The sequence below is a fragment of the Osmerus mordax genome, chromosome 13 (genome assembly GCF_038355195.1).
Source record: "Osmerus mordax isolate fOsmMor3 chromosome 13, fOsmMor3.pri, whole genome shotgun sequence".
NCBI classification, from domain to species: domain Eukaryota; kingdom Metazoa; phylum Chordata; class Actinopteri; order Osmeriformes; family Osmeridae; genus Osmerus; species Osmerus mordax.
In genome coordinates, this window is record NC_090062.1 from 11,836,357 (window position 1) to 11,861,372 (window position 25,016).

The 25,016-nt window shown below is 49.0% G+C and overlaps 1 protein-coding gene across 1 annotated transcript; it reads left to right on the forward strand.

The window, feature by feature from the left end:
• On the forward strand, positions 1-24,636 carry LOC136955725 (leucine-rich repeat-containing protein 49). Its single transcript, XM_067249452.1, has 14 exons — positions 1-90; positions 743-930; positions 1,617-1,683; positions 5,031-5,174; positions 9,301-9,362; positions 10,791-10,938; positions 12,431-12,514; positions 14,686-14,864; positions 14,964-15,059; positions 19,650-19,884; positions 19,978-20,163; positions 20,615-20,724; positions 23,186-23,339; positions 23,462-24,636. The coding sequence occupies exons 1-14, from the start codon at positions 1-3 to the stop codon at positions 23,675-23,677; spliced, it is 1,959 nt and encodes a 652-aa protein (XP_067105553.1). The 3' UTR covers positions 23,678-24,636.
• Positions 24,637-25,016: the final 380 nt, after the last annotated feature.

Below are 25,016 nucleotides of genomic sequence, written 5' to 3' on the forward strand. Positions count from 1 at the left end.
ATGGTAGACTTCACCACACACCTGTGGCCTTTGTCAATGAGGTTGGGGGTCCTGAGCGGACTCTCCTACCTCCTGCGGCTGCTGTGCCTGGTGAGATGACTGGGGAGCTAGGGACTCAGGCACATAGAGTGAAGCCTCGGAGAGCTACCCACAGTGCCGGAGCTAGCTACTCCCATAGTGCATCACTTCTGATCCATCCAGCAACTGATACTGCAGGTACCCTCATCTTGCAGTGTTATCACACTTTTCGCTTGCTCGAATGATGGGCTTAAAGAATGCGATTGGTTGCAGAATGTGTTGTTTTCGTTTACAGGTGATGTTGAGACACATCACAAAAGTTCTGCTCCTGGATTTCCCATCGCCTTTCATTCCCGTGATGACTGTGCTTCGAGTCCAGAGCGACTAGATTTGGACAGGTAGTTTTACCCATTACATTTTAGCCTGTGATCCTGAGGATCATAAAAGGGCAATTTATCAATACTAGGGGAGAAAAAGGGTTACAAAGGGTAAAATTGTTAGTTTGAGTAGAACTTACAAAGAAAAACAGCTTTTTTTGTGAACTGAGTTTGCTCACCAAAAGATGGCAGCAAAGTGCCTTACGATGGACTACCTTGTTCCACTGAACTGGACAACATTGTTCCATAAAATTTCAGTACGAAAACATGCCAATGCATTACATAAAGCAAAAAATACTAATCCGTAAATTATTATTTTATGTTTAATTAGACGTGGTCTGGATAAGTGCCCTCTACTAGAGGGTACGGATAAGCTACGACTGCTCAACTTGCAGCACAATTTCATCACTCGTGTTCAGAATCTGTCACATCTTCAGTGCCTGGTCTTCCTAGACCTCTATGACAACCGCATCTCTGAGATGACCGGTATCTCAGTCCTGAGCTCTCTTCGGGTTCTTATTCTTGGCAAGAACAGGTTTGTCATATTCACGCCCGGTTAATCCACAATACAAAATGTAGTAGATGGTTCAAAATGTCTTTGATGTACCGTTTGGTTTACTTTAATGATGTTACTGCAAGGGCATCCTGCCTTTTTAAAAACTACTGTGTGATATCACTGCCACTACGTAGCTAAACGCCCGAGCATTTTGATAAATGTTTTCCTGTAGGTGCCCAATTTCGGTCCCCAACTATGCCTTTCTTTGTTTGTTTCACATCATATTACTTTCAAAGGTCACCTAGGAGAAGATTAAAGTCACAAATCATAGGGCAAAATGCCATAGGAATATCATAGCACTGCTCTGGCTTTGTTTCAGGCTCTGTAAAACATGACATTTGTCTTTTAAGAATGGCTATCAGAGCCGTCTGTGGTACCTTTCATGCCTGGCATACCGCAGATTTAGGTTTCAGTTGGCATTTCCTAGGGGCGGTGACTCCTTGATAAAGAGCCATACAGACAGAGTTGGATAGGAGGACATTGGATTACAGTAAATCTCCCATTAGTGAAGAAAGACATGCAGCTACAGCTCCATGCCAATCACTTTCTCAGCACCTGGCAACCCTTCAGCTGGCAGATCACATTCCAGCTGCCATAATAACATTCTGTAACAGGTTGAAGAAATACAATTGCTAAGTATGTGTGTTTGTGTGTTTTCCCCCCAGAATCCAGAGGATGTGCAGTCTGGAGAACCTGAACCAACTTGATGTCCTGGACCTACATGGCAATCAGGTATAGCATCAATACAGCATCGTACAGCACACAACCACGTAAAGCTGAGCTCCAAATGTGCCCAACTATGTTTTCCGTGTGCCCATACTGTGACTGTTTGGAGGCTGTGATATCTGACTGTGAGTCTCAGTGGGAGCCTTAGTGGCCTCCTCCGCTCTGCTGCTTACTTGCTTGGTACTCTGCTACGTCAGAGGCATCTACTCTATTATAACCGGCAGGCTCTGACCGGCTTGGCGGCAGGGGAGTAACAAGCACATTAGCTCGTGTTGCAAGCTGGTTCCAGTCTCCTCTATTTTCTGGCCGCTCACTGTGCCAGGACTGAGATGGCCGATTCAGGGTCATTCTCCCCAAGCTGTCAGTGGCTTTCCTCGTCTGTCTCCCGACACCTTGTTTCTCTGGTGGGAACTGAGCTTTATCTACACCTGTGAATCACAACCTGTGGTATGAGTGGAGGTGGTTGAGTCCCACAGATGAAGTGGGTTCTTCAGCAGTGAGTGATGACAAGTCATTCTGTGGATTGTGGAGGTTTGCTGTAACGAGATCTTTCTCATAATTCTCCATTCAAATGGAAGAATATTGGACCAGAAACGTTCAAAACCATGTTTACAGTTTAGTCCCACGTCCATGTCCAGCTCTTTTACCTGACTGTGTTCCCTACATTTGAAATGATTTCTTTAACAGGCGCACTTAGGCTATTTCTAATGTTTTTACAGTGTAACTTGATGAAGCCGAGACACAGCTAGCCTAACCTGAATAGGGGGCAATACTATTTGTCAGTCTGCTCTGTTGCCAAATATTTGGCTCTGTATGGCTGTTGCCATTGTCACATGACTTTAAAAGCATGAGAAGATAACAGTAATCAGTGGTAGTGAAATGAAGACTGAGTGAAAAGCCATCCTCCAAAAATCTGCCAGCATCTCTCCCACACAGTATCCCTCAGAGAGGGTTTAACCTGAACCCCAGCAAGACGTCTCATTGAATCTACAGATCTGCTCTCTTCATGTTGCTGGTTCACAATCATTGCATATTTGGTCTTTTGATCTACCCAGCAACCTTTTGTTTTCAATGAATCATGACCCCAGAACATGGGCCTCTGTCTTTCCCATCCTCCCCCTCTCTTCTCTCTCCGCATCTCCCTTCTGCATTCTCACCTCCCATTGCACAGCAGTGTCAAAGGCACCAGTGACCACAAACAGGATTTGGTTTTCTCTTACTCTGTCTGGTGCTCAGCCTCTTGCCTGCCCCCTCAGCTACCCTGAGGGGACATTCATTTTAGGTCAGGATGTTGTCATATTTCCAGTTCATTGAAAATATTCAGAGGATATTTTCTGTGGGAGTGTGTGTAGGACATTCAAGCCACATTCAACTGCCCTTGAGTGAATCTCTGGGTTACTGTATAATATTTATTGTTAAAATAATTTTGATCATGTTTTCTATGTTACATGTACATTTTGATTTCTTGATTGAAATATGCAAACGTATCCAACTGTTCTACCATGCAGCTTGGTATTTTTGACACTGGGGTATAATATTACCCACTTCGGTTGAGCAAAGGTGCTCACAACTGGATCCTGTCCCTGTAATCCAGTACAGACAGTATACCTTTCGTAGAAGCCTAGGATCTCAATAAAGATGAATCTGATGACTTTCAAAGAGGAAAACACCCAAACATATCTTAGATGCCTGACCTGCCCCATTGGAAAGTACATACGGTTATCTGTCATTTTAGCCGCTTAGATATTCTTAGATTTAATCAAGGTCTAACGAAAGATGGATGACGAAGGAAAATGTTACTGTGTTTGGTGAAAAAAAGATCAGTGAAGACTGGACCTGTGGTCATACTTAGTTTCCTTAATGACGAGAAGACTATTTCGAAGGTTCACCCAACCAGGCTTATGCTCTGTCTGTTCACCCAGGCACTTTTCCTATCATTGTCAGCAGTTTTCGTGGAGACAAATGGGGTGTTTTAGCTATCCATTGATGCTAATGTGGAACTATAACTTTGCAGGATTGTATAAGGCCACCAAAGTTTGGCCCCAGCTTCAGGCTTCAGTGGAACATGACCTCACTCTGTTTATCAGCCGTCATAACAGAAGGTGTGTTAATCTTCCCCTGACTGTCTCTCTGGTCACTGTCCAAAAACAACAGCCTTAAGACCGACCTTAATGGACTGGCGCCATTGTCAGGATGTTACAACTAAGCTGCCACCTGCACACTCACTGGCAGCTGGACAAGATAGCCACAGACAGCTACGATGACAAAGCACTCTGATGCCGTTAGCTGGAAACTGAGGAGTGATGACGCTGAAAGACTTTGCAATACTTCTCGCAATGTTTTTCAGTGTAAAGAACACTCTGTCTTCTGTGCACTGTCAAACTGAAATCAAGGCTTGTTTAACTAAACGAAACCAAGTGCTCAGCCCCTGTCCTTGAACCAGTATGCTTCACTTCATCGAAAATCAACCCCGTTAACATCTACTCATCCACAGCCTCAGTGAGCCTGGTTTAATGAATCTTTGCATCAGTCTCACCACATGAGTCTCTCTGAGGTCTCACATCTTGACCTTATGACTTCAGTAGAGCTTCAGGCATAGTATCGTAGGGGTCCCGGGAGACCAAAGGCTCCACTCTTTGTGCTGACTTGTATCTCTTTACAGAGAGGAGTGCAGCCACAACACCTCAGGTTCACACACAGAATGACAGCCACGGACGTTTCCCCCCCGGGCCCTGGACTAGTTACATTCTTAAATGAGGCCCCCGCGCCCTCCCCTCCTCCCCACCCGAGAAAAGAAGCCAGGCTCACATTTCACCATCCACTGAACCTCTTTTCATCCCTCACATAGAGGCTTTCTTCATCCACACCCTTGTTCAATCAGAGGACTCACTGTTTTGACGCTGAAATTATAATCATCTGAGGGGTCACACAGGAGTCAACGGCCTAGGGAGGGGTAAGAGTTGAGTGTTGGGACACCAGATGCTTACATGTGTTACAGTTCATTTTTCAGTAACTATACTGTAATGAGGTCTTTTGGAGTGATGGAACACATCATGGTGTTGTTTCAGTTGGTATGGCAAAGTCCTAGGTTTTGGGAAAGTCACTAGGACAGGTGTCCAGACCTCTCCTGCGCCAAACGTGGCTGGGCAGCCAATATCCTGCTGACCTCAGGTTTCTGACTCATTAATGCAAAATCCAGACCTTCAAACTGTGTGACTGTATCTCTTCCATCAGACAAAACTGGACATAAACTACACCTCCATACATTGTACCCCGTGGCCTTGTCGTGGCCATATATTTAGAGCTGATGTTTATAGTCCTGTTCCTGTGTGTGTCCTCCTCTTCTCCCCCAGATCTCCCGCATAGAGAATGTGTCCCACCTGAGCGAGCTGCGTGTGTTGAACCTGGCCAGCAACAACATCTCCAGGGTGGACAGTCTGCGAGGCCTGGACTCTCTGACGGAGCTCAACCTGCGACGCAACTGCATCTCTGCTGTGGTGAGTGTGTATGTGTGTGTGTGTGTGAGGTTTGTGTTGTACTGGGACGATTGTGTCACTATATCTGCCTTGGTAAGTGTGTGTGTGTTGTGTGTGTGTGTGTGAGGGGGCCCATGGGAGAGTCCAGGATGGACAGGAGCAGCTGGACTGGTTCTGATCCTCTGGGCTTACTCTAACGGAGCGTGCAGATGTAATGGCTCAGGCCTGGAGTGACTCAGATCTGGACTGAGATCGTAAACAGCTCCGCCGGCTCTGTCATCAGTCGGGCCTGAAGACGACTCCCTCTGTGTGTGTCTGTGTGTTATTCTCCGAGAGAGGGGTGTGTGTTCTGTGTTCGTAGCAGACAATAACTAACATATTTAGCTGTCACACGTACACACGCACAACCATTGCTTTGTTACCGTATTGTAATGCTTGCTTTGGTATATCATTTAGCATTTTTTCGGTCTTGTGTTTCACGGCAAAACACATCAATTAAAGCCTCAGACATGTTCTTTCATTTTCTGTTGACACCAGTAGGAGAAAGGTAGCCCATTGTCCATGCTCCCACACTTATTTGTTTATCACTCGGAGGTAGAGAAATTGGATCTTTTTCAAACTGAATCTTACCCCCTTGAGTTAATGTTATAAATAGATGAACAAGTCTAAACTGGTTCTTCATTTGTATGCAAATCCCCCTCTCCCCGCACACACCCCCATACATGCACACACACAGCTTCCTTGCCAGAACTCTACTGCATAATTATTGCAAAGAAAATCTAACACCCCCCTCCATCTCTCTGGTTACCACTTCAGAAGCTTGGGATGTCTTCCACTGTTGATTATTGGATGTAATGTTTTATTGGAGGCATAGGAAGTGAAAATATGTCCTTTTTCAGAGACTCTTTTTTTCTCCAGTCTGTCATTAAAATTGAATTGCTGTCAAGTCCTTATTGCAGGCACAAACACAAGATAATTTCAGGTGTCTTTAAAAGGTTTGCTTTTTCATTCCAGGGGATGTAAAGTGGATTTTTGGAAGGGACTTCCAAAGACAAATATATTGATGTACAGTTTTAAAGCAAGTTCTAACACATGCTTAAACATTTGGCTCAATGACGTAGAATTACTCAATTTTAGATCTGTTATAAGCTTTTCAGCTTCATATCTAGAAACAGTATCACATTGTAGATAAAGACAGTGTGTTTTGTATGTTGCGTAACATGGAAAAAGCCCCTGTCCTTACTCAAGGTCATTCTCCAAAGCTATAGCCGACAAACCCACACACCAACACCCACACACACACGCTCACACACTTACACCTGTGAATTGAAGAATGTTTTCTTCTCTTTGTAGAGTGTTGTTGCGTGCGACATTGAGAGAAGTGATGAGAGGAGCGTTGGCCAACTTATACTTGCATCAGGGTCAGGCCTCAGCATGTATGTGTTTGTGTGTGTGTGTAAATAGTGTACACTCGAGCTACCAGCATGGCTGTGATGCCGCTGTGATGTAGAGGTGAACCCTAGGACACGCACACAGACAGGGGGATGGCGGCAGTGACACAGACTAACTGATGGGGAAGGGATCGGCAGCTCTGAAGCTGTGGTTCCAGCAGTAGGGATGCTGAGAATGTAACAATGTTGGGCTTTTTTTTAATGCGCCACATCAGCCCAGTGATGACATCACTGTCTGGAACACAGGGTGCTAAATTTAGACTCGGCTGTGGCTGGATACCCGGGTACAGGAACACCACAGAGACGGGGAGACAGGCTAGGAGAGGGGGAGACAGGCTAGGAGAGGATGAACAGGCTAGGAGAGGGGGAGACAGGCTAGGAGAGGGGGAGACAGGCTAGGAGAGCGTGAACAAGCTAGGAGAGGATGAACAGGCTAGGAGAGGGTGAACAGGCTAGGAGAGGATGAACAGGCTAGGAGAGGATGAACAGGCTAGGAGAGGGTGAACAGGCTAGGAGAGGATGAACAGGCTAGGAGAGGATGAACAGGCTAGGAGAGGGTGAACAGGCTAGGAGAGGATGAACAGGCTAGGAGAGGATGAACAGGCTAGGAGAGGATGAACAGGCTAGGAGAGGGTGAACAGGCTAGGAGAGGGTGAACAGGCTAGGAGAGGATGAACAGGCTAGGAGAGGATGAACAGGCTAGGAGAAGATGAACAGGCTAGGAGAGGGGGAGACAGGCTAGGAGAGGATGAACAGGCTAGGAGAGGGTGAACAGGCTAGGAGAGGATGAACAGGCTAGGAGAGGGGGAGACAGGCTAGGAGAGGATGAACAGACTAGGAGAGAGTGAGCAGGCTAGGAGAGGATGAACAGACTAGGAGAGAGTGAGCAGGCTAGGAGAGGGTGAACAGGATAGGAATCTTTAACTCAGATTCCTATTATAGACTACAGAAGAATAACACATTAATGCTTTTATAGCACACATTATAAACGTCAACCCGGGATTATGATAATGCAACAATGGCTTGAGTGAATTCTCTGCTTGTAAACATGTTTATATTGTGTGGCAGAAGCCTGTTCCTGTGCTTTGAGAGCCTGGCTGTGTGTGTGTGCGTGTATGTGAGAAGAAGCATGCATAATCGCCTCATGTCTTTATTCCAGAAGCAGATACTGCCTGTCTCTGGAAATGGAGCAACCATGTTGTGAACTCAAAGTTGTAGTTTTATTGGATGTTGTTTGGCAGCTCAGCAATGTTGGAGGTTTTCTATTGTCGAGTAACTTGACCTGTGCTGGTTGTAGTCAACCAATTTTCACTTCACAATGACGACATGTTTTTTAACAACTTCCTTTCCAATTTGACGCAATTACGTTACCTTCACCGAATGAGTATCTATAGCAGCAACACTGTAGAGAACTGTAGAGACTGTTCTAGAAGTGGGAAGGGCAGCCGAGGTATTTGAACTGAATTAAATAAATGTTGATCACAATTTTCCAACCTGCATTTGTTGACTGTTGACACAGATTCCTCATTTGCCTGGTGAAGTAGGTCTCTCTCTCTCTCTCTCTCTCTCTCTCTCTCTCTCTCTCTCTCTCTCTCTCTCTCTCTCTCTCTCTCTCTCTCTCACACACACTCACTCACTCTCTCTCTCTCTCTGCCTCTCTCTGCCTCTCTTTGCCTCTCTCTGCCTCTCATTGCTCATTTGGGACTGGCCCAAAAGATACTGATATGGATAGCTAAACATGGGAGTGTCCGTATTAGGTAGTTCTCTGTGGGATTGAGGTGTGCCGGAGACAGTGTAGTCCAGCCTGGTGAGTGAGGAGGTGGATGAGGCGGGGAGGAGCTGGGAGCTGCAGTCTGGACTCACACTGACGCAGCGCTTTCAGAGCCCTCCCGGGACTGTCCACTCCCCTTTACGCCCTCCACACCCCACACACACACAAACTAACAGCCGCACCTAACCATTGCATCTACCCCCCCTCAACTCACACACACACAGACAAGCTTAACCCGGCGTCTCCACTAGCAGCTCTCTCAGGCGAGGCTGTGACATTGCCTCTGTGTGTGTGTGTCCTCGTCAGGATGCCAGCTGCTCCCCCTCTCCCTCAGCCCCAGAGCAACTCCATTGATCTGGCTTCTCATTCGCTAAAAACAGATTGTGCAGCATCCCTGCTGGAGAAATGATCTTCTTGTTGAATTCCTCATCATCCCACGTTAGTTCTCTTCCTTTTGTATTTACGGGGGCTGCTGGTAGAGTCTCTCTGTGTGTGTGTGTGTGTCAGCAGCAGAGCTAGCAAGCTCCTGCTGTATGGGGATATCTGCATTAGCCCAGCCCTCTCTCCCTCCTTTCCCCTCTCCCCTCCTGCTGGCTCACCCCTCCCCTCCCTGTGCAGCCGCGGCAGAGTGTGTGTGTGTGTCTGTGTGTGTGTGTGTGCGCGCGCAGGGCGGATGAGGATGTGTGCCGGAGCTGGGAGGCTGCAAGGTGACTGAGGGATGGGAAGGTCTGCATCCTAGCTGTTTCTCTACACCGTCCCTGCTCAAGCCCCCTCTTCCTCCCTCTTCCTCCCTCTCTGTCTCTGCATCGACTCCTCTCCTCTTCATCCCCCACCCTTCTCTTTCTCTCTCTCTCTCTCTCTCTCTCTCTCTCTCTCTCTCTCTCTCTCTCTCTCTCTCTCTCTCTCTCTCTCTCTCTCTCCTTAGACAGAGGTGGATCAGCTGCCCTGCCTACAGCGCCTCTTTCTCAGCTGCAACAGCATCAGCAGGTAAGAGAGCAGCGTTGGCTGCTTAACCCCTTCCTCTCCACAGCACAGAACAGGACCTGGCAGGGTAGGACAGGACAGAGCAGACAGGACTGGTCAGACCCCGGCCTCCCCCACCCCCCCATCCCCCGGCCTCCCCCAACCGTCCTCAGCCGCCCTCAGCTTCATTTAGGGCTTGGCCTGAGCTCCATTATGCAGAGAACCTACCCTACCTTGCCTTCCATATCCGAGCTCCCACACACACACTATGGGGTGAAGGAGTGCTGAGCTAGGCAGTCCTCTGGCTCTGAGCGGCAGGTGAGCTGTACTGCAGGTTTGCCTCTCTCAGTTAGCCTCTCTGTGGCTGCCGGGACTGCTGTTGCCACAGGAACAGGACAGATGTCTTTGTATAATAGGGAGGTGAAGCAGGCTGGCCCACTCTTTCTCATACGCAATTTTTTTTTTTTTAATGCACTGCATCGGAGTATTATGGCAGCATTGCTAAGCAAAGGTGTGTCACTCTGTAGAGGGTCTGTATTGTTGCTGGAGACTTTTTTCTCTCCTAATGTGCTGTGTGGTTTTGCCTTTGTGCCTCTGTAAAGCTAAGCTAAACAGTCAAGTTAGCGCTGAGTTTTCAGAGTTCCCTGGTTGATGTCCCGTGACGTCCAGAGATCGAGTGTGATGCTGCTTGGCCACAGGCCTACTGTTGTCTCTTCATGGATGGATCTCTCCTGGCAGGTCTTGCCAGCCCACTGCTCCAGCTGTAAATAATTCAATGTTTGTCTTTCCCACAGTCCCAACCTGTTAACCGGATGTGATAGCAAAAGATAAAATAAATTTTTCTTGATACAGATTTTCCCTTCATATTTTTTAGGTGAGAAATAAAAAACAAGCTTTATTATGAGGCAGTGATTGGTCTTGGTGGGAGTGCCAATGTGGTTGCTATGGCTACAGTAGCAGTTCGATATTTTATTGTTAAGTCAGACCAGCAGAATATAAGACATCCTAGGCTAATCATTCAGCCCAGCGATCATTATCACGAATTAGCATGATAGAAAGTCCACAGCCTGATTGGTCGATCTTCCTTGCTATCTCAGACCACTAGAGATACACTGGGTTAATATCTGTGTCTACAGCTTCTTTAGCCATGGGCATGTTTGTTAGTGGGGTGAGTGGGCTTTATAAACTCCCTTTTCCCTGCTCTCTCGCCTGTCTGTCTCTAGCCTGCATGCCTGCCAGACAGCCTGGTGGTCAGTTATTCACTTTTTAATACTCTACTTGATTATAAGGTTAATTCAGTAAAAAGTCAGGTCAAGACTTGTTGTCCCAGTTGACTTGCATTTAATAACTCATGTTTGATAGAATTTAGTAACTATGTGATGATGTTCTCCGTTTTCTTTCTGTGGATGTTTGTTTGTGTATATGTGTGTACGTGTGTGTGTGTGTGTGTAGTTTTGATGACCTAGGCTGCCTGGGAGAGTCCTGCTCCCTGTCTGAACTCACCCTGGATGGGAACCCAGTAGCCCAGGAGACATGGTACAAGCAGGCTACCCTGCGCTGCCTTCTTCAACTCCGACAGCTGGACATGAAGCGCATCACAGTAAGACTGCCCTGCCTCTCTGTCGGTGTTGTAGGCACAGGCAAATATACTAGGTTAGAGAGGGAGACACAAAATGTCTATACTATAGACATTTTCCACAGATGACGTAACATCCGACCTGATGTTGTTCAGGACTTTAGTGGCTCCCGGTCGTCAGGCAAAGATTTGACGCTCTATTGTAAACCGCCGCACGTCCATTCCTGAGTGCCCACGACAACACACAGCACTTGGAACATTTCCGCCCACCTTTGATATTCACATGCGCGCAAATCCTAATTGTCTGTGTCACATGATGTCATTGCTTTCACAGTCTCCGTTCACGGTGCGCTCCTTTTACGCTGGCGTCTCCCAGGTCTGAGCATGTAGCAGGAATCCCACCACACACCTTGCCCTCCAAACATATCCAGCGCTGCATTCAAAGCATAGCTCTCTGTACTAGAGAGGAATTTCCCTTTCGGCCAGTAAAGTAGGGCAAGTTGACATATCTGAGTAGTTCCTTCTCCATGTGATATGTGGGACTGGGCATGAACACCCTCATCGTGTGACTAGTAGTGAGATAGTCAGAGATGGACCGTAAGTCGGACAGCTGTCGTTGGGGCTGGCCAATCTGATTTATGAATGAAGAGAAAGTGTGTGTGTGTGTGTGTGTGCGTGTAGAGGCTGCAGATGTGGAGGAGCTCCACCCAGGATTCCAGGCAGAATCAATAGATGCCAGAAAATTGCTCCTCCTGGGATGTCTGTGTCAACAGTGGGAATGTGTCAACAGCATTAATAACTTGATATTCAGAGCTGCTCTTGCTAAAACTGTAGTCAGCTAAATACAGCGAGAGAGAAAAAGCAAGAGAACAAACATTCTATTACTGGAAATGTTTATTTACCATATTATTTCGGATTGTGGTATTTTGTATCTTGTTTATGATCTTAATTTTTTATTTTACAGAAGTTTAATTGTGGAGGGAATGACATCAGTCAGTGAGTGTACTGGTTAGGGGAAAGCAGGTGTTCCTGCCAGGGTCCACAGTCATGACTGACACCCCCTCCCTCCCCCACACCCCTAGTGCTAGAATGCCAGCCTCAAATAATGTCTGCAACACCAGTGCATTCTGGGAACCCTGGCTTCTCTAAACAGCTGGGCTCTGCTAGATTGCAGCTGGGAATCAGAATAATAATCCTGTGATACGGCATGAAAGAGATCTCTCTGTCCTCTCTCATTCTCTCTCTCTCTCTCTCTCTCTCTCTCTCTCTCTCTCTCTCTCTCTCTCTCTCTCTCTCTCTCTCTCTCTCTCTCTCTCTCTCTCTCTCTTCATATCTCTCCCTCTCTGCGTCTCACTCCCTCTCTCTCTCTCTCCCTCTTGCTGATCCTCCACAAAGAGGAGAGGAGGACTTGACGGCATGACAGACATTATCAGAGGCTGGGTGGCAGCAAACTGAATAATTGAAAGGTGCTGAGCCGAGGGGCCGCCCTGATTGGCCTGGTGCTTGTGTTCTGCAGGAGGAGGAGAGACGCATGGCGTTTGTGCTGGCCCGGAAGGAGGAGGAGAAGAAAAAGGAGAATTCCAAGCAGCTCTCTCAAAAGGTACAACACACACAGCACATCTGGCCAAGCATCAATGCAGAGCTTTCGGTTTGGTTCTCTGGTTGCGTGTTTGAGTCTCATTTACTCATAATTATCTTTCAGGATGCTTTGTTTTTGAGACGAGCAAACATCTCTTTCTATACCCCTAGTGGGCCATCTGATATTATGTTCCAAGTCATTGCTAATAGCTAGTACATTATCATATAGGCAAATACTCATTTAGCACTGACAGGAACTCCCAGGTCGGTGATTTGAATGACTGTTTAGAGATCTTGAATGTTTGACATTATTTGTAGTTTTCCAGCCTGGGATACATATTAGCCCTTTGCAGACCATTCTAATGAGCTCATACAAATGGAATTCAGGAAACGTGTTCATTTGGATGATAACTAATGTATTTGGCTCACTTAGTTTGTGTTCATTACATCCTTTACTTCCAAACAATATTCAACAGATGAGCCAAGTTCATTGCCCTTTACCAATAACAAATGATTAAAAACCTAATATCTTGCTATGTCTTGTATTCAGTATTTCACTAAATACTTAGCTTGGCCATACGGCTGAAATACTAACTTCCAACACATATAATGTTCCACCCTACTAACCTCTTGTCAACAGAGGCTGAAACTGCCTTGTAACTGTTGCTGCTGTTTATGAAATCAGTTGCATCCCTGTGTAGCGCTTTGCTGTGGTCTTTCACTGTTTCCACATACAGCCTGGCTGTGTTTGTGGAGGGGTTCTTAGACAGGGGCCCACCCGCTCGTTTATTTAACTACTTGAAATGCACTGTGGTGGTTCAGCTATTTAACATTTAGCCATTCATTCTTCTGCTCTGCATTAGACAATCAAAGCCTGTGTTGATCAATGAGGGTATTATAGTGTTGTGCTGGTCTCCCCCAGCTAGATGAAGAGTAGCTAGGACAACCCTCCTCGCCTCCATACACACACTCTGGCTCGGATCTGGGTCTAATGTGTTCAAAACCTCCTAAATGTTTTTAGTCTTTATGCCGTTCAGTTTCAGGGACAATAATGTAACAATGGCCTCATTTGTCAGGTTCAGTTGATCTATTCATATCAGCATCGTTTCAATTTTTCTCTCTGCGAGTTCCTCATACTTTGCAATATATATTTTTTTTTTCTTTTTTTTTGTAAACCAACTGCAATTCAGGAAAGCCCAATATCTAACATAGGTAAATACTAAGTGATGTAGAGATATAATTCTGTTCCTAATCTAATTCTAGACAACCACAAACCGCATGGGTGTTCTGTGCGTGTGCGTGTTTGTCCAGTGCAGCAGTGGACTGGCTGGTGCCGGAGGTCTGCTGGGAGCTCATTGTCTCTGTGCAACCCCTCCTTACTAATCCCTGTTGAGGAAATGATAAATGGAGCGCTCCGTGAGAGCTGCTGTCACGGGCTGATCCTGCACCGTGAACGCCAGCTTCACCCCTCTCTTGTGCTGGGAGTGGCACATTCCATACCTGCTCTGATCGAAACTGAACTCTGTTATAGAGAGGGAGGGAATTAGAGAAGGATGTTGGGAGGAGAATGATCTGGGATGAAAGGAAACGCATACAAAGAGAGAGGGGGGGGGGGAGAGAGAGGGGAGAGAGAGGGGGGAGAGAGAGAGAGTGAAAGGAAAGAGAGGGGAGAGAGACTCGAGAAAGAGGGGAGAGAGAGAGGGAGGGAGAGGGGAGAGAGAGAGAGAGAGAGAGAGAGAGAGAGAGAGAGAAAGAGGGAGAGAGAGAGAAAGGAGCCAAGGAAGTGAGCAGCATTCTCCTGTGCTGCAGGGTGGACATGGCCCTGCACTGCTGTAGTCTACAAGAGGTCCAAACAGCAACCTTGTGTTTGTGCCAATAAGACCTCCCATGAGTAAGCATACGCGTGTGAGTGTTTGTGACGTTACAGAGTCCTTGTGCGTTTGTTTTTGTAGAGCCCTGCAAACACATTGACCGTGCAGTGTCTCCCCTCACGAGGACTCAGGTCTCAGGACACGTCAGACACAAGCAAGGCAGGTGGCATATCTTTGTCTGTGGCCCAGGAGAGGAGACAGCGAGTCAGTATCCTAAGATGTCCTCTGTGTGACTGCAGAGGAGCACTATCATCTGACTCCTGCTCTGCTGCTCTGTCCTGTGTGTGTGTGGGTGTGTGTGTGTGTGTGGGTGCGCGTCCAGGAGAAGAGGCGTCTGGCCATTCGTAATGCAGCGCAGCAGTGGGAGGGTCTTCGGGCCTGTCTGGAGCTGCCGTCGTCCCAGAATGGAGCCAAGGACGAGGTCAGCCCAGAGAACAGCCCTGCCCACAGCCCGGCGCAGACCAATGGCCTCACACTGGAGCCCTCCCCAGATGAGCCCAGGTGAGAGGCGCTATGCTATTGGGCCACATTGCCCAAAAGGACGATGGGAAATGTAGTTGCGGGACTGTGACTGAAGGGTTGTTTGTTGTGTGTTGTCAGGCGAGTGAGCCCAGTGTCAGCCCCGGAACGACCAACAGGGGGCAGCGAGAACAGGCTGCGCTCCACCAGTCGCCCCAACAGCCCGCGAGATCCCAGGCAATACACACTCACCCCCCTCCACCCCCTCTCTCTCTCACTGTCCCTTTCTCTTTCTCACCACGTTCAAGCTGTGCAGAGCTGTCCTGTTGGAGCACATTGTGGATCGAGTTTCAATCTCCCAGGCCTCATATCTGTCAGACAGATCAGAGCCAAGGTACTCTGTACTCTGTTATCAAAGGGCATACCTGACTGCTTCCACACATGTTAAACTGATGGGTTCTACATGCCGTGATTGTCCAAGCGCTTCGTGCCTGCGTGCGTAGTCTGCATCGCATGCCGATTAGCATGTCCGAGTGGACGTCATAGTGACCATGTGTGTTTGCACATTTATGTTGGTTAACGAGCTAAATATATTTACACAGACCAGCCCTACTAGACGGACTGTGTTGCCCAGGCAACTCCCAGACTTACTTGGCAGCAGTCTGAGATGAAAGCGGGGGTCGTGTCCAGGGCTATGATTACCCGTTTCAATGAGCGCCCCTGCTGCTTCCTGGTCCAGGATATGAAAATGTCCCGAAAGCACAATCTGTCAGATGCCCGGTTCCCTCACAGGGTCCCCCTTAAAACCTTGTGTGTCACAACAGAGACCATGGCCAGGAGGACTCAAGTGATTTACCATGCTCCAAGGACCTGAGAGTGGATTGTACCGTGAATCTAATAGAAAAAGACATGCGCTCTCCCATAACTCATTAAACTGTATATACGGTTTTGGGTGTATTATCCTATTATCTTACTGCGCTGAATATGAAGCGTTTTATCTTTGTGTGTGTGTGTGTGTTTTGAAAATGTTCTGAATTTCTTTTAGTTTTGCTTCCCATCCTGCTACGCTGGTTGGTGAGTGTAGAAGTAGAGAAGTAGAGAAGTGTTGCCCCCCTGGCCTCTCCCCACTGGGAGTGGGGAGAGGCCAGGTGATAGATGAACGGAGAGGTGATTTATGTCCCCCCCCGTACCATGACGTAGAGTATTAGAGGTGTCTGCCCGGGTGTGAAGGCCCCATGAAGTTCAGCTCCTCGCCATCCCAGTGTGAAGGACCAGACGTTTCACTTGGGGGGTGAATTGATAGTCCTGCTCCTGTGCACTACGGTTCATCCTTAATCCTCAAAGAGAGAGAGAAAGGGAGAGAGAGGGTGATTGAGAGGGAGTTCGGAGGCTTATGTATGTTCCCACATCCTGGGCAGTCCTGGGTCTGGGTTTTTTCCACATCTGGCTCTGTGGGGGGGGGGGGGGGGGGGAGGGGTGGGAGGAGCGGGGCAGGCAGCAGGGGACCCCCTGGTCAGGAGGTTTACCCTGTGAGAGGAACCGCAATCTGCCCTCTGATCCCCCCCCTCATCTCTAACCCTGCTGAGAGAGAACCCCTCTCAACACAACCTCAGGCCTTCGCTCCACAGGCTTAGGACCAATTTGCTCTGGTTCTCCTTGTTCTTTGGGTCTGACCTCCCATGATAGATGGATGCACAACATAAGCAGCGTGAGACTGGTCTTCATAGTCACACCACTGTTGTGTCAACATGATGTCCTCTGTGTATGGGATGAACAACACACTGTTGGAAGACTAGCCCCAGACCAAACACATGGCTATCACATGTTCTGTGTAACGGTTTGTTGGAGAGGGCACTGGTTTCTGCTTCCCTGTGATGGGAATGAATAGGGAGGTCTGTCGTTTTAATTAAACGGATCTATTTTTGGAGTAATTGAAGAGTAACTTGGTGGAATGTGCCCTGTGAAAGTCAAACACCTCATCATTTCCGAACCCTTTTCAGGGGAGAAGGGCACACTCAGGTATAAACGTCCCTTCTGAAACGCAATTATCGTTTAGAATTGATGTATTAGTGCTGTGAGGCAGTCTGTTAAGACAGTATCCTATTCAAGTTCTGGATTTCATTTGTTTCCAGAGGGGGGGTTGCTGTGGGCTGACTGGGAAAGGCACTTCATGCCTCAGGTGAAGGAAAATAGATGATGCCATTGCCTTCTCTGTTTGGAGTCAGTGGTGTGACTAGGTGAAGCATAAAGACAGGAGGGAATGTTGACAGTGTGTTGGGCATGGTGGATGCCGAACCTCTGTACCGGGCTAGCATGAGAGATGTCTTTCAGAATCTCAGGGGGGGTTTGGGGACATCCATGCGTGTGCACTTTTGATTTCTTTTGTGAGCAATGGAGGATTTACTTGGTGTCGTTTATCGGGAGGATGAGGGAGGGAGGCACAGAAAGGGTTAGGGAGGAGGCAGGAGACGACAAGAGTTATGGCCTAGAAATCCAATATTGGGGCAGGGCAGTGTGCGGAGACAGCAATGCCCATCTCTATATATACATCCATTTAATCCAGACCCATGCTGGGGTGCCAAGCAGGTGGAGTGGCGGAGGCATCAATCTTCAAGTTATCCTCACCAAGCAGATATGTGGAAGCCTGTGGGATGAGGCCATCATGAAGACACATTTCAAGAACCCACAAGACATAATTCAGTATGCCTCACACCAGCGCCATTCTAAAGAGCTAACTAAAATGAAGGGGTTGAAAACAGGTTTTGATTGGTTTGATTTTCCCCACATCACAGCCTTGATAAATGTGTTGTTCATGTGGCAGGTATTGCAGAACGACATGTGCGAGCTCATATAATACACGCCAGGCTGTATATCCAGAAGATTAAACTGTTTTCAGAGGTGACAGACATGGCTGGATCGGGTCCAGATCACTACACTACACACACCATGAAACATTTTCCAACACGGTGGTCCTTGGAACACCACCCCCCCTCTTACTCTCTCTCTCTCTCTCTCTCTCTCGCTTTCTCTCTCTCTCCGCCCCCCCCCCCCCCCCCCCTCTCTCTCTCTCTCTCTCTCTCTCTCTCTCTCTCTCTCTCTCTCTCTCTCTCTCGGGTCTTCTCTCCTTTGCCATTGCGGTGATCGTACCTGAGTGGCTTTCAAGGATGAGGCGGGGGTCACAGGTTGTCTATTCTGACGTGTGATGAGGGGGAACAATATATGACACGTAGGTGGCATGTTTCCAGATCTCAGAAAGAGCAAAACTCTTAACTGGAGTTAGCAAGTCAGTTCCTCCCTCCATCCCTCCTTTCCTGTTGACTGTTTGTGATGCAGCATTGGCAGAGCCACCATCTTCAAGGTGTGTACTGTGGTCCTGGGGACGAGGCCTGTCTGGGAGTGACTGGCGCCTGCATGTCTGGCCAGGACCTCCACTCGACCTCGGGCTCCCAGAGTGTGTGTGTGTGTGTGAGGAGACCCGATGCCAGTCTCCAGTCTCTGCCCCCCCCACCCATGAACCCCCCTACATCCTAAGATCAACTCTGACATTCCACTCTGGCCCCTCCCAGTGTCAGACGGTGAGCTGCGCTGAAAGGGCGACACGGTTAGGTTGAGTTGAGTTCTTTCCAGGCCTCGCGGAGGTCGTGGGCTGGATCAACACATATCAGCCGTACCAAGGCAGACCGATGCTTCACTCCTGATGGAGATGGACTCCTGTCAGTCACACGCTTCCTGGAAGAGGTTGATACTGTGTGTCATCGTTATCCCGGGAACTGGGTTTATTGGCCTGGGTTATTTGGGTAGGCTTAGGTTCTCCCTGTGCTTATTAAAAACTCTGGAGGGGAAATAGATTTGTATTACAGTCCAGTCTTACAGCCACTAATGGCTGCACCCCGAGAAGACCGGGGCCATTCACTGTCAGATGATTGTGTATGTGCACACACACAACACACGCGTGCAGACGCACACACACTCTCAGTCCTGGTGGAACAGCCCAAGAGACCCAGAGGTTAAAGTGAATGAGTGTTTTCAGCTCATTCAGGAGAGGGCTTCCATTCACTAGGATGTACTGCAGAGAGTGAGAGAGACAGAGAGAGAGGGAGACAGAAAGGAGGATAGTGAGAGCCAGACACCTCTAGGGGATAAGGTTTGGTATGTGGCCTTTAAGGTAGCATTAGTTTCATCCTTGTATAACTCACTCTTCTCTGTACCCATCCAAAAAGACTCTAGGGTTACCTACTTTGCGGTCTCTAGACGAGGCCTCCCCTGCTCCTTCTCCCCCCTCCTCTCGTCCCTGCACAACCAGAGCCTGATTCTAAAGGGTGTGAAATATGAATACCCTGATTAGTTTGTTATGAGCTTCCCCGGTCGGCGTGGAGTAGCAGTCGACCTGGAGCCACCTGATCCCCGGTATGCCCGGGCCCCCGGGGGTGTCAGCAGAGCGGCCTGGCTCTGCCCGGGGTCTTCAGGAGGGGGGATCGTGTCTCCCTGTGACTGGCCCCCGCTCCCCTCTCTCACACGGCTCCCTTATCAGGGAAGGGCACTTCCAACCCTGATCAGGGAGAATAGAAAGCAATTAGGCCCGGCTGGAACATCAATGGGGACATTCAGACTGGCCTTGCTGGTGATTAAACCGTTATCTGGTCTGCCTGATGTCCCACTTTTCTCCCCCAATTGTGTGTAAACAAAGGTGGTTTCGTGTTTAAGGAGGTCAGATCATCCGTGAAGCTTGATCTAAAGGCCGGCCAGTAGAGGGAGATAACTTGGAATGATTGGCATCACTTACCTTGATAACTGCCCTCCCTGACAGCGTGTGTGTGTGTGTTCCAGGCTCCTGGAGGCCGGGGGCTCCAGCGTACAGAGCCTGTCCCTCTCCGACAGCCACCTGGCAGAGCTGGACGGTGACACGCTGCGCCTATTTGGCCCCGGGGCCCTGGAGGCCCTGGAGAGAGGCTGGGGGGTCCAGACAGCCGGGGCCGTCACGGTCATAACCTTCCGCTACATCCACTTTGACGCCATCGTGCCAACACTGCCACGCATAAGAGTCAAGTTCCCCAATTTAGCGGTGAGACACAGAACACAACCAGTGAGATTCCTCCCTTTCGGAGCCTTCATAAGGAGGTCCTGACTGATGCTCTGCTCCTCCCTCTCCTGGCAGCACCTGGTCTTCCTAGAGACCAGCCTCAGCCGTCTGCCCCAGCTGGCAGCGCTCGCCCAGGTGAGGCGTCTGGACCAGCTGACCATCCACCCCGAGGGCAACCCCGTGGTCAGCCTAGCGCTGTGGCGCTCCTTCCTCATCTACCGCCTGCACCACTTTAACCTGCAGAGGGTCAACGGGCTGGAGGTATCTTTTCAAAACTTTTTAATAAACCTTTAGAAACTTTTTTACTACAGCCACACCAAGAATTATGTTAGCCCCACCATGAAACAAGCAGGAAAATAGTGTATTCTATTGTGTATGTATTCACATTGAAATTCAGACATTGATTTGAGCCCCACAACTGTATGGATTACTTAAATAGTGTTGCAAATAACCTAGACCTATGTCAGAATGTCAAAATGCAAAAACACAAGAATTTACATTTTGGGACAGGTCAATTTCAGTTTGTGACGGTGGATTTGGCACTCCGGGGTGGTACTGGGACAGTGAGGAAAAAAGTTAGTTGCGAGCCCTGAGTCTGGGGGTCTGGGGCCCGGGGGGACAAGGGTCCAGGAGCTAGTACTCAGCGCATACCGTAAGTTGCAGTTGATGTGTGATGCTTTGATAAACATATTTATTTGTGTGTCTGCTCCAGGTGACCATGAATGACGTCATCACAGCGGAACGTTTGTTTGGGACGTTGGGCCACATCGCCGCCACAGAGACCCCTCGCTGTCGTCTGCTTCTACTGCTGGAGGAGTCCAGGTGAGCGACACACACCTCTACAGACACACACGCACACAGAGCATTGTACCCCAGGCCTGTGTGTGTATTTGCTTGTGCAGGTGCCAGTGTAACTATATAAGTGTGCCTAAGTGTGTGTGTGATTTGTTTGTGTGCCTGAGGGTGTATGTGTGTATGTGAGAGAAGCCTGGTATGCAGGAGCCAGGGGAGTTAGGGTGGATACCTGGCATAAACACACACACACACTGTACACATTCCTCCCTGTAGCCAAAAGCTGTTCACCTAAAAATTGCTCATGGTCACTGAAGCACAACCAAGCAAAGTGAGACATGCTGTTGAAGGAGCTCCGAGACCACCTAGATTCAGACTGGCTGCCCCCAGTGCCCTAACAGAACACTGAGTGAACCCCTCAGCCCTGTCGCCCCTCAGCCCTGTATCCCCTCGCCCCTGTCGCCCCTCAGCCCTGTCGCCCCTCAGCCCTGTATCCCCTCGCCCCTGTCGCCCCTCAGCCCTGTATCCCCTCGCCCCTGTCGCCCCTCAGCCCTGTCGCCCCTCAGCCCTGTCGCCCCTCAGCCCTGTATCCCCTCGCCCCTCAGCCCTGTCGCCCCTCAGCCCTGTCGCCCCTCAGCCCTGTATCCCCTCGCCCCTGTCGCCCCTCAGCCCTGTCGCCCCTCAGCCCTGTCGCCCCTCAGCCCTGTATCCCCTCGCCCCTGTCGCCCCTCAGCCCTGTCGCCCCTCAGCCCTGTCGCCCCTCAGCCCTGGCGTTCGCTTCCTGTCCTCCCGCGCCGCACTCGGCGATGAAGAACACACAACAGCTCTGAGGGGGTGATTGTTTTCAGATCAGTAGTGAAATCACTGTGCCTTCAAATTATTTTTCCAATTCCTGTTTGTTTAAAGAAAACAGACTTTGCCCTCTCAGGAAAGGCTAGTTGCATATTAACGTGACCCCGTGTTTATTTTCGATATGGGTATGGACAGGTGCTGTATCGCAGGCTTCAGCATGAATCTGATGACTCAGCTCCATTCGTGCAGATTGTTCTGTAGTTGTTCACCCAGGTGGCTGGAATGCACTTAACATTTCTTTCTGTTTTTGAATAAGACATTTCTGATCAATGAAAACCCTAGTTTCTCCTTGAGCAGACTTCTCAAATGTATTGACGTCGTCCAGACTGAGCAGCCACCCCTTCCATGTTTATTAAATTCAGGAACAACTGGCAGTGTATGAAGCCTGTATCAACTCTTCCCCCTTAGTTTTTTTGATGTACTCTCTGACAAACTCCCACTGCAGCCACACAAGTTTTTCGATGTGATATTGTAGTCCTTTTGAGGGAGGTTGAAGATCTAGTCCAGACATGTAGAACCCTGCGTTATGGATGGAACCGTCGTGTTAAGGTGTGGACACGTCCACGAGGGAGCATGTAATCACATGGGCCTAACTTTGACTGCACACAGGACTGAACCACCTCCGCATGAGTTCGGTTTTATGTAATATAGTTGCTCTCACTGATAGTAAGACAGGTCTGTTTGGTGGATACACACCCCAGTCAGTGGAGTCATCTTCTGCATACTATTCCCATCTCTCTCTCTCTCTCTCTCTCTCTCTCTCTCTCTCTCTCTCTCTCTCTCTCTCTCTCTCTGTCTCTCTGTCTCTGTCTGTCTCTCTCTCTCTCTCTTTCACCACACACATGCAGGTATTTTAGCCTCCAGCCTCCCAAAATGCCTGTTTGAGAGTTCAGGCTACAGCAGCAGCTACATGTTGGAGCAGTGCTGTAATCCAGGAGATTAATAATGACAGACAAGATAGCAGCGTCTGATGTAAAAACATCCTTTAATAATGTTTCTCCTCTCCTCTACATCTGTATAAACCTTTCCCTCCTCCCCAAGGATGAAGCTTAACACATGGGGGGTGTGGGGGTGGGGGTCCGAGGGGCACTAACCAATCTGGGTTTTTTTCAAGATATTGTTCTTGAGACAGTTTTATCACTCCCAAATCATTTCTGTGGGTGTTATTTGATGGGCTTCCTAGGAATTCGTATTTAGTATCCAGTTTTGACAAATGTCTTAATGCAGCATGGTTAGTCAGAGCAATTATCATGCCTCTGAGCTTAAAGTGTGGTACTTTGTTAAAAGTAATGTTGATGCCTACATGAGCAATGGCACTGCTCTCGGCACAGTTATCAGATGTCAAGATGGTCTAGCTGAGACTGGTAATCCCCATGTGTTCACTCAACCACCCACAGTCTCCACTTTCCCTCCGACCTTTTTAATATCTCTGCATCCTTCCCCATTTCTCCCTCTCTCCAACCCTTTGCCTCTCTCTCTCTTTCTCTCTCTCTCTCTCTCTCTCTCTCTCTCTCTCTCTCTCTCTCTCTCTCTCTCTCTCTCTCTCTCTCTCTCTCTCTCTCTCTCTCTCTCTCTCTCTCTCTCTCTCTCTCTCTCTCTCTCTCTCACACTCCTTCTCCCTCTCAACCCCCCTCCGTAGGAAGCGTCAGCTGCAGTTCCTGCTGGACGGCCGTGGGCGCCGGGCGGGCCTCAGCCCTGAGGAGCTGAGGGAGAACGGCAGGCTTCTGGGGGAGGGCCTGAGCAGAGCGCTCTTCAACTACCCCAGCCGAGACTGCAGCGCTGAGAGTCCCGAGGTCAGCCCAGACACACACGCACACACACACACTAGTACACACAGCAGTAGTATAAAGTCGGGGTTTACAGTTTGTAACGTGGTGGAGGAGATGTAACCACCCCCTGCTCTCCCTCTCCTCAGGAGGGCGGTGTGGAGTCATCGGAGCGCAGCGCTGTGGCGGAGCAGTACCTGCGTGAGCTGGTCCAGAGGGCCTCCGACACCAACCTGAAGGGCGAGGCCCTCCACAAGCTGTGGCCCTCAATGTTCACAGACATGGTGAGGGACTGCGTGCTGGAGATGAAGGACCAGCCAGCCTTCCGCCAGGCCTCCCTCGCTAGGCTCTCCCAGAGCAAGTGAGGGGAGGGTGGGATTAGGGCGCCCAGGAAGACAGGCCTCTTCCATGCAGACCCACAGCTGTCCCACATACACATCCATCTGGAGCACTTAACTCTAGCGCCGTCTCACTCTCCCCCTCCGTCGTACCACGTCTAACCTCTCGTTAACCCTTCTAACTTCAATGTCCCCTGATCGAGTCTTTAGAAATGTCTTGAAGGTTTTTTCCGAAACTGAACCTGCGTGTTCTGGAGATGGACTTGTCGTTGAGGTACCACGTGACAGAAACCTCATGGTTGAATGTACATGTTCACAGAAGTGACTACTATATCAATGTCTGTTCTTAGTTTGTTCCCATGTAAACTGGCTTGCAGTTCAGAATGGTCGGATCGGCTGAAAGACTTTGTTACTGGCCATTGTGTGTGTGAGTGTGTGCGCATCGCCACCCTTAGGGAACACTCTCTGCACTTTAAGATGACTTCTGTTAGCTTTCAAAATGAAAGACCCTCCTCACCATCATCTCCAGCAGAAGGTGACTGTAACTGGTCTCTCATTGAGGCTAGAAGGATTGTTTTTGTCTTACATTATCCTGTCCTGTGTCACTCCCTGCCACGCTCTCCTGCCTGGGTGGGCGTGATGCGAAGCTGGCGTGATGCGAAGCTGGCGTGATGCGAAGCTGGCTTGACGCGAAGCTGGCGTGATACGAAGCTGGCGTGATGCAAAGCTGGCGTGATGCGAAGCTGGCGTGATGCGAAGCTGGCGTGATGCGAAGCTGGCGTGATGCGAAGCTGGCGTGACGCGAAGCTGGCGTGACGCGAAGCTGGCATGATGCAGAGCTGGCGTGACGCGAAGCTGGCGTGACGCGAAGCTGGCGTGACGCGAAGCTGGCGTGACGCGAAGCTGGCGTGATGCGAAGGGCACAAATGACACGTTTTCTTTGGACCGTTTATTTTCTGTGACGTCCTTAGTATTAAAATATTCCCTAACGCTAATGTTTTCTATATATGATTTGGCTGTTTATTGACTCTGCAGGGGGAAAAGAGCAATTATCTCTACACAGCAAAGGAAGAAGCTCCCAGAGGTCGCTTTCATCTTTTGGTTTGTTTTTCTCATCAAAAAATGTGCATCAATACACAACAGCTATCTTAAGTCTTCTGGTGCCCCATGGGAAGGATCGTTTCTTATCTAACACTTATCCAGGCTGACAGTCCAACCAGAGGCGCAGTTATATTTGGGTCCACCTCTCGAGTACACTGTAGCACTCCAGTTCAACCCCTCTTGCTACCTCTCGACTCCTTTGATTATCTTTGACATTATCTTTTGATGTTCCCTCCCAGCTCTGCACAACATCACAGGTGATTTG

What these genes read in the sequence shown, in the direction of transcription:
- LOC136955725 (XM_067249452.1), top strand. Translation starts at nt 1, where the DNA reads ATGGTAGACTTCACCACACACCTGTGGCCTTTGTCAATGAGGTTGGGG. An exon ending in AGCTGCAACAGCATCAGCAG is followed by an intron (nt 9,363 to 10,790) that starts GTAAGAGAGCAG and finishes GTGTGTGTGTAG; the next exon opens with TTTTGATGACCTAGGCTGCC. An exon ending in CCAAGCAGCTCTCTCAAAAG is followed by an intron (nt 12,515 to 14,685) that starts GTACAACACACA and finishes GTGCGCGTCCAG; the next exon opens with GAGAAGAGGCGTCTGGCCAT.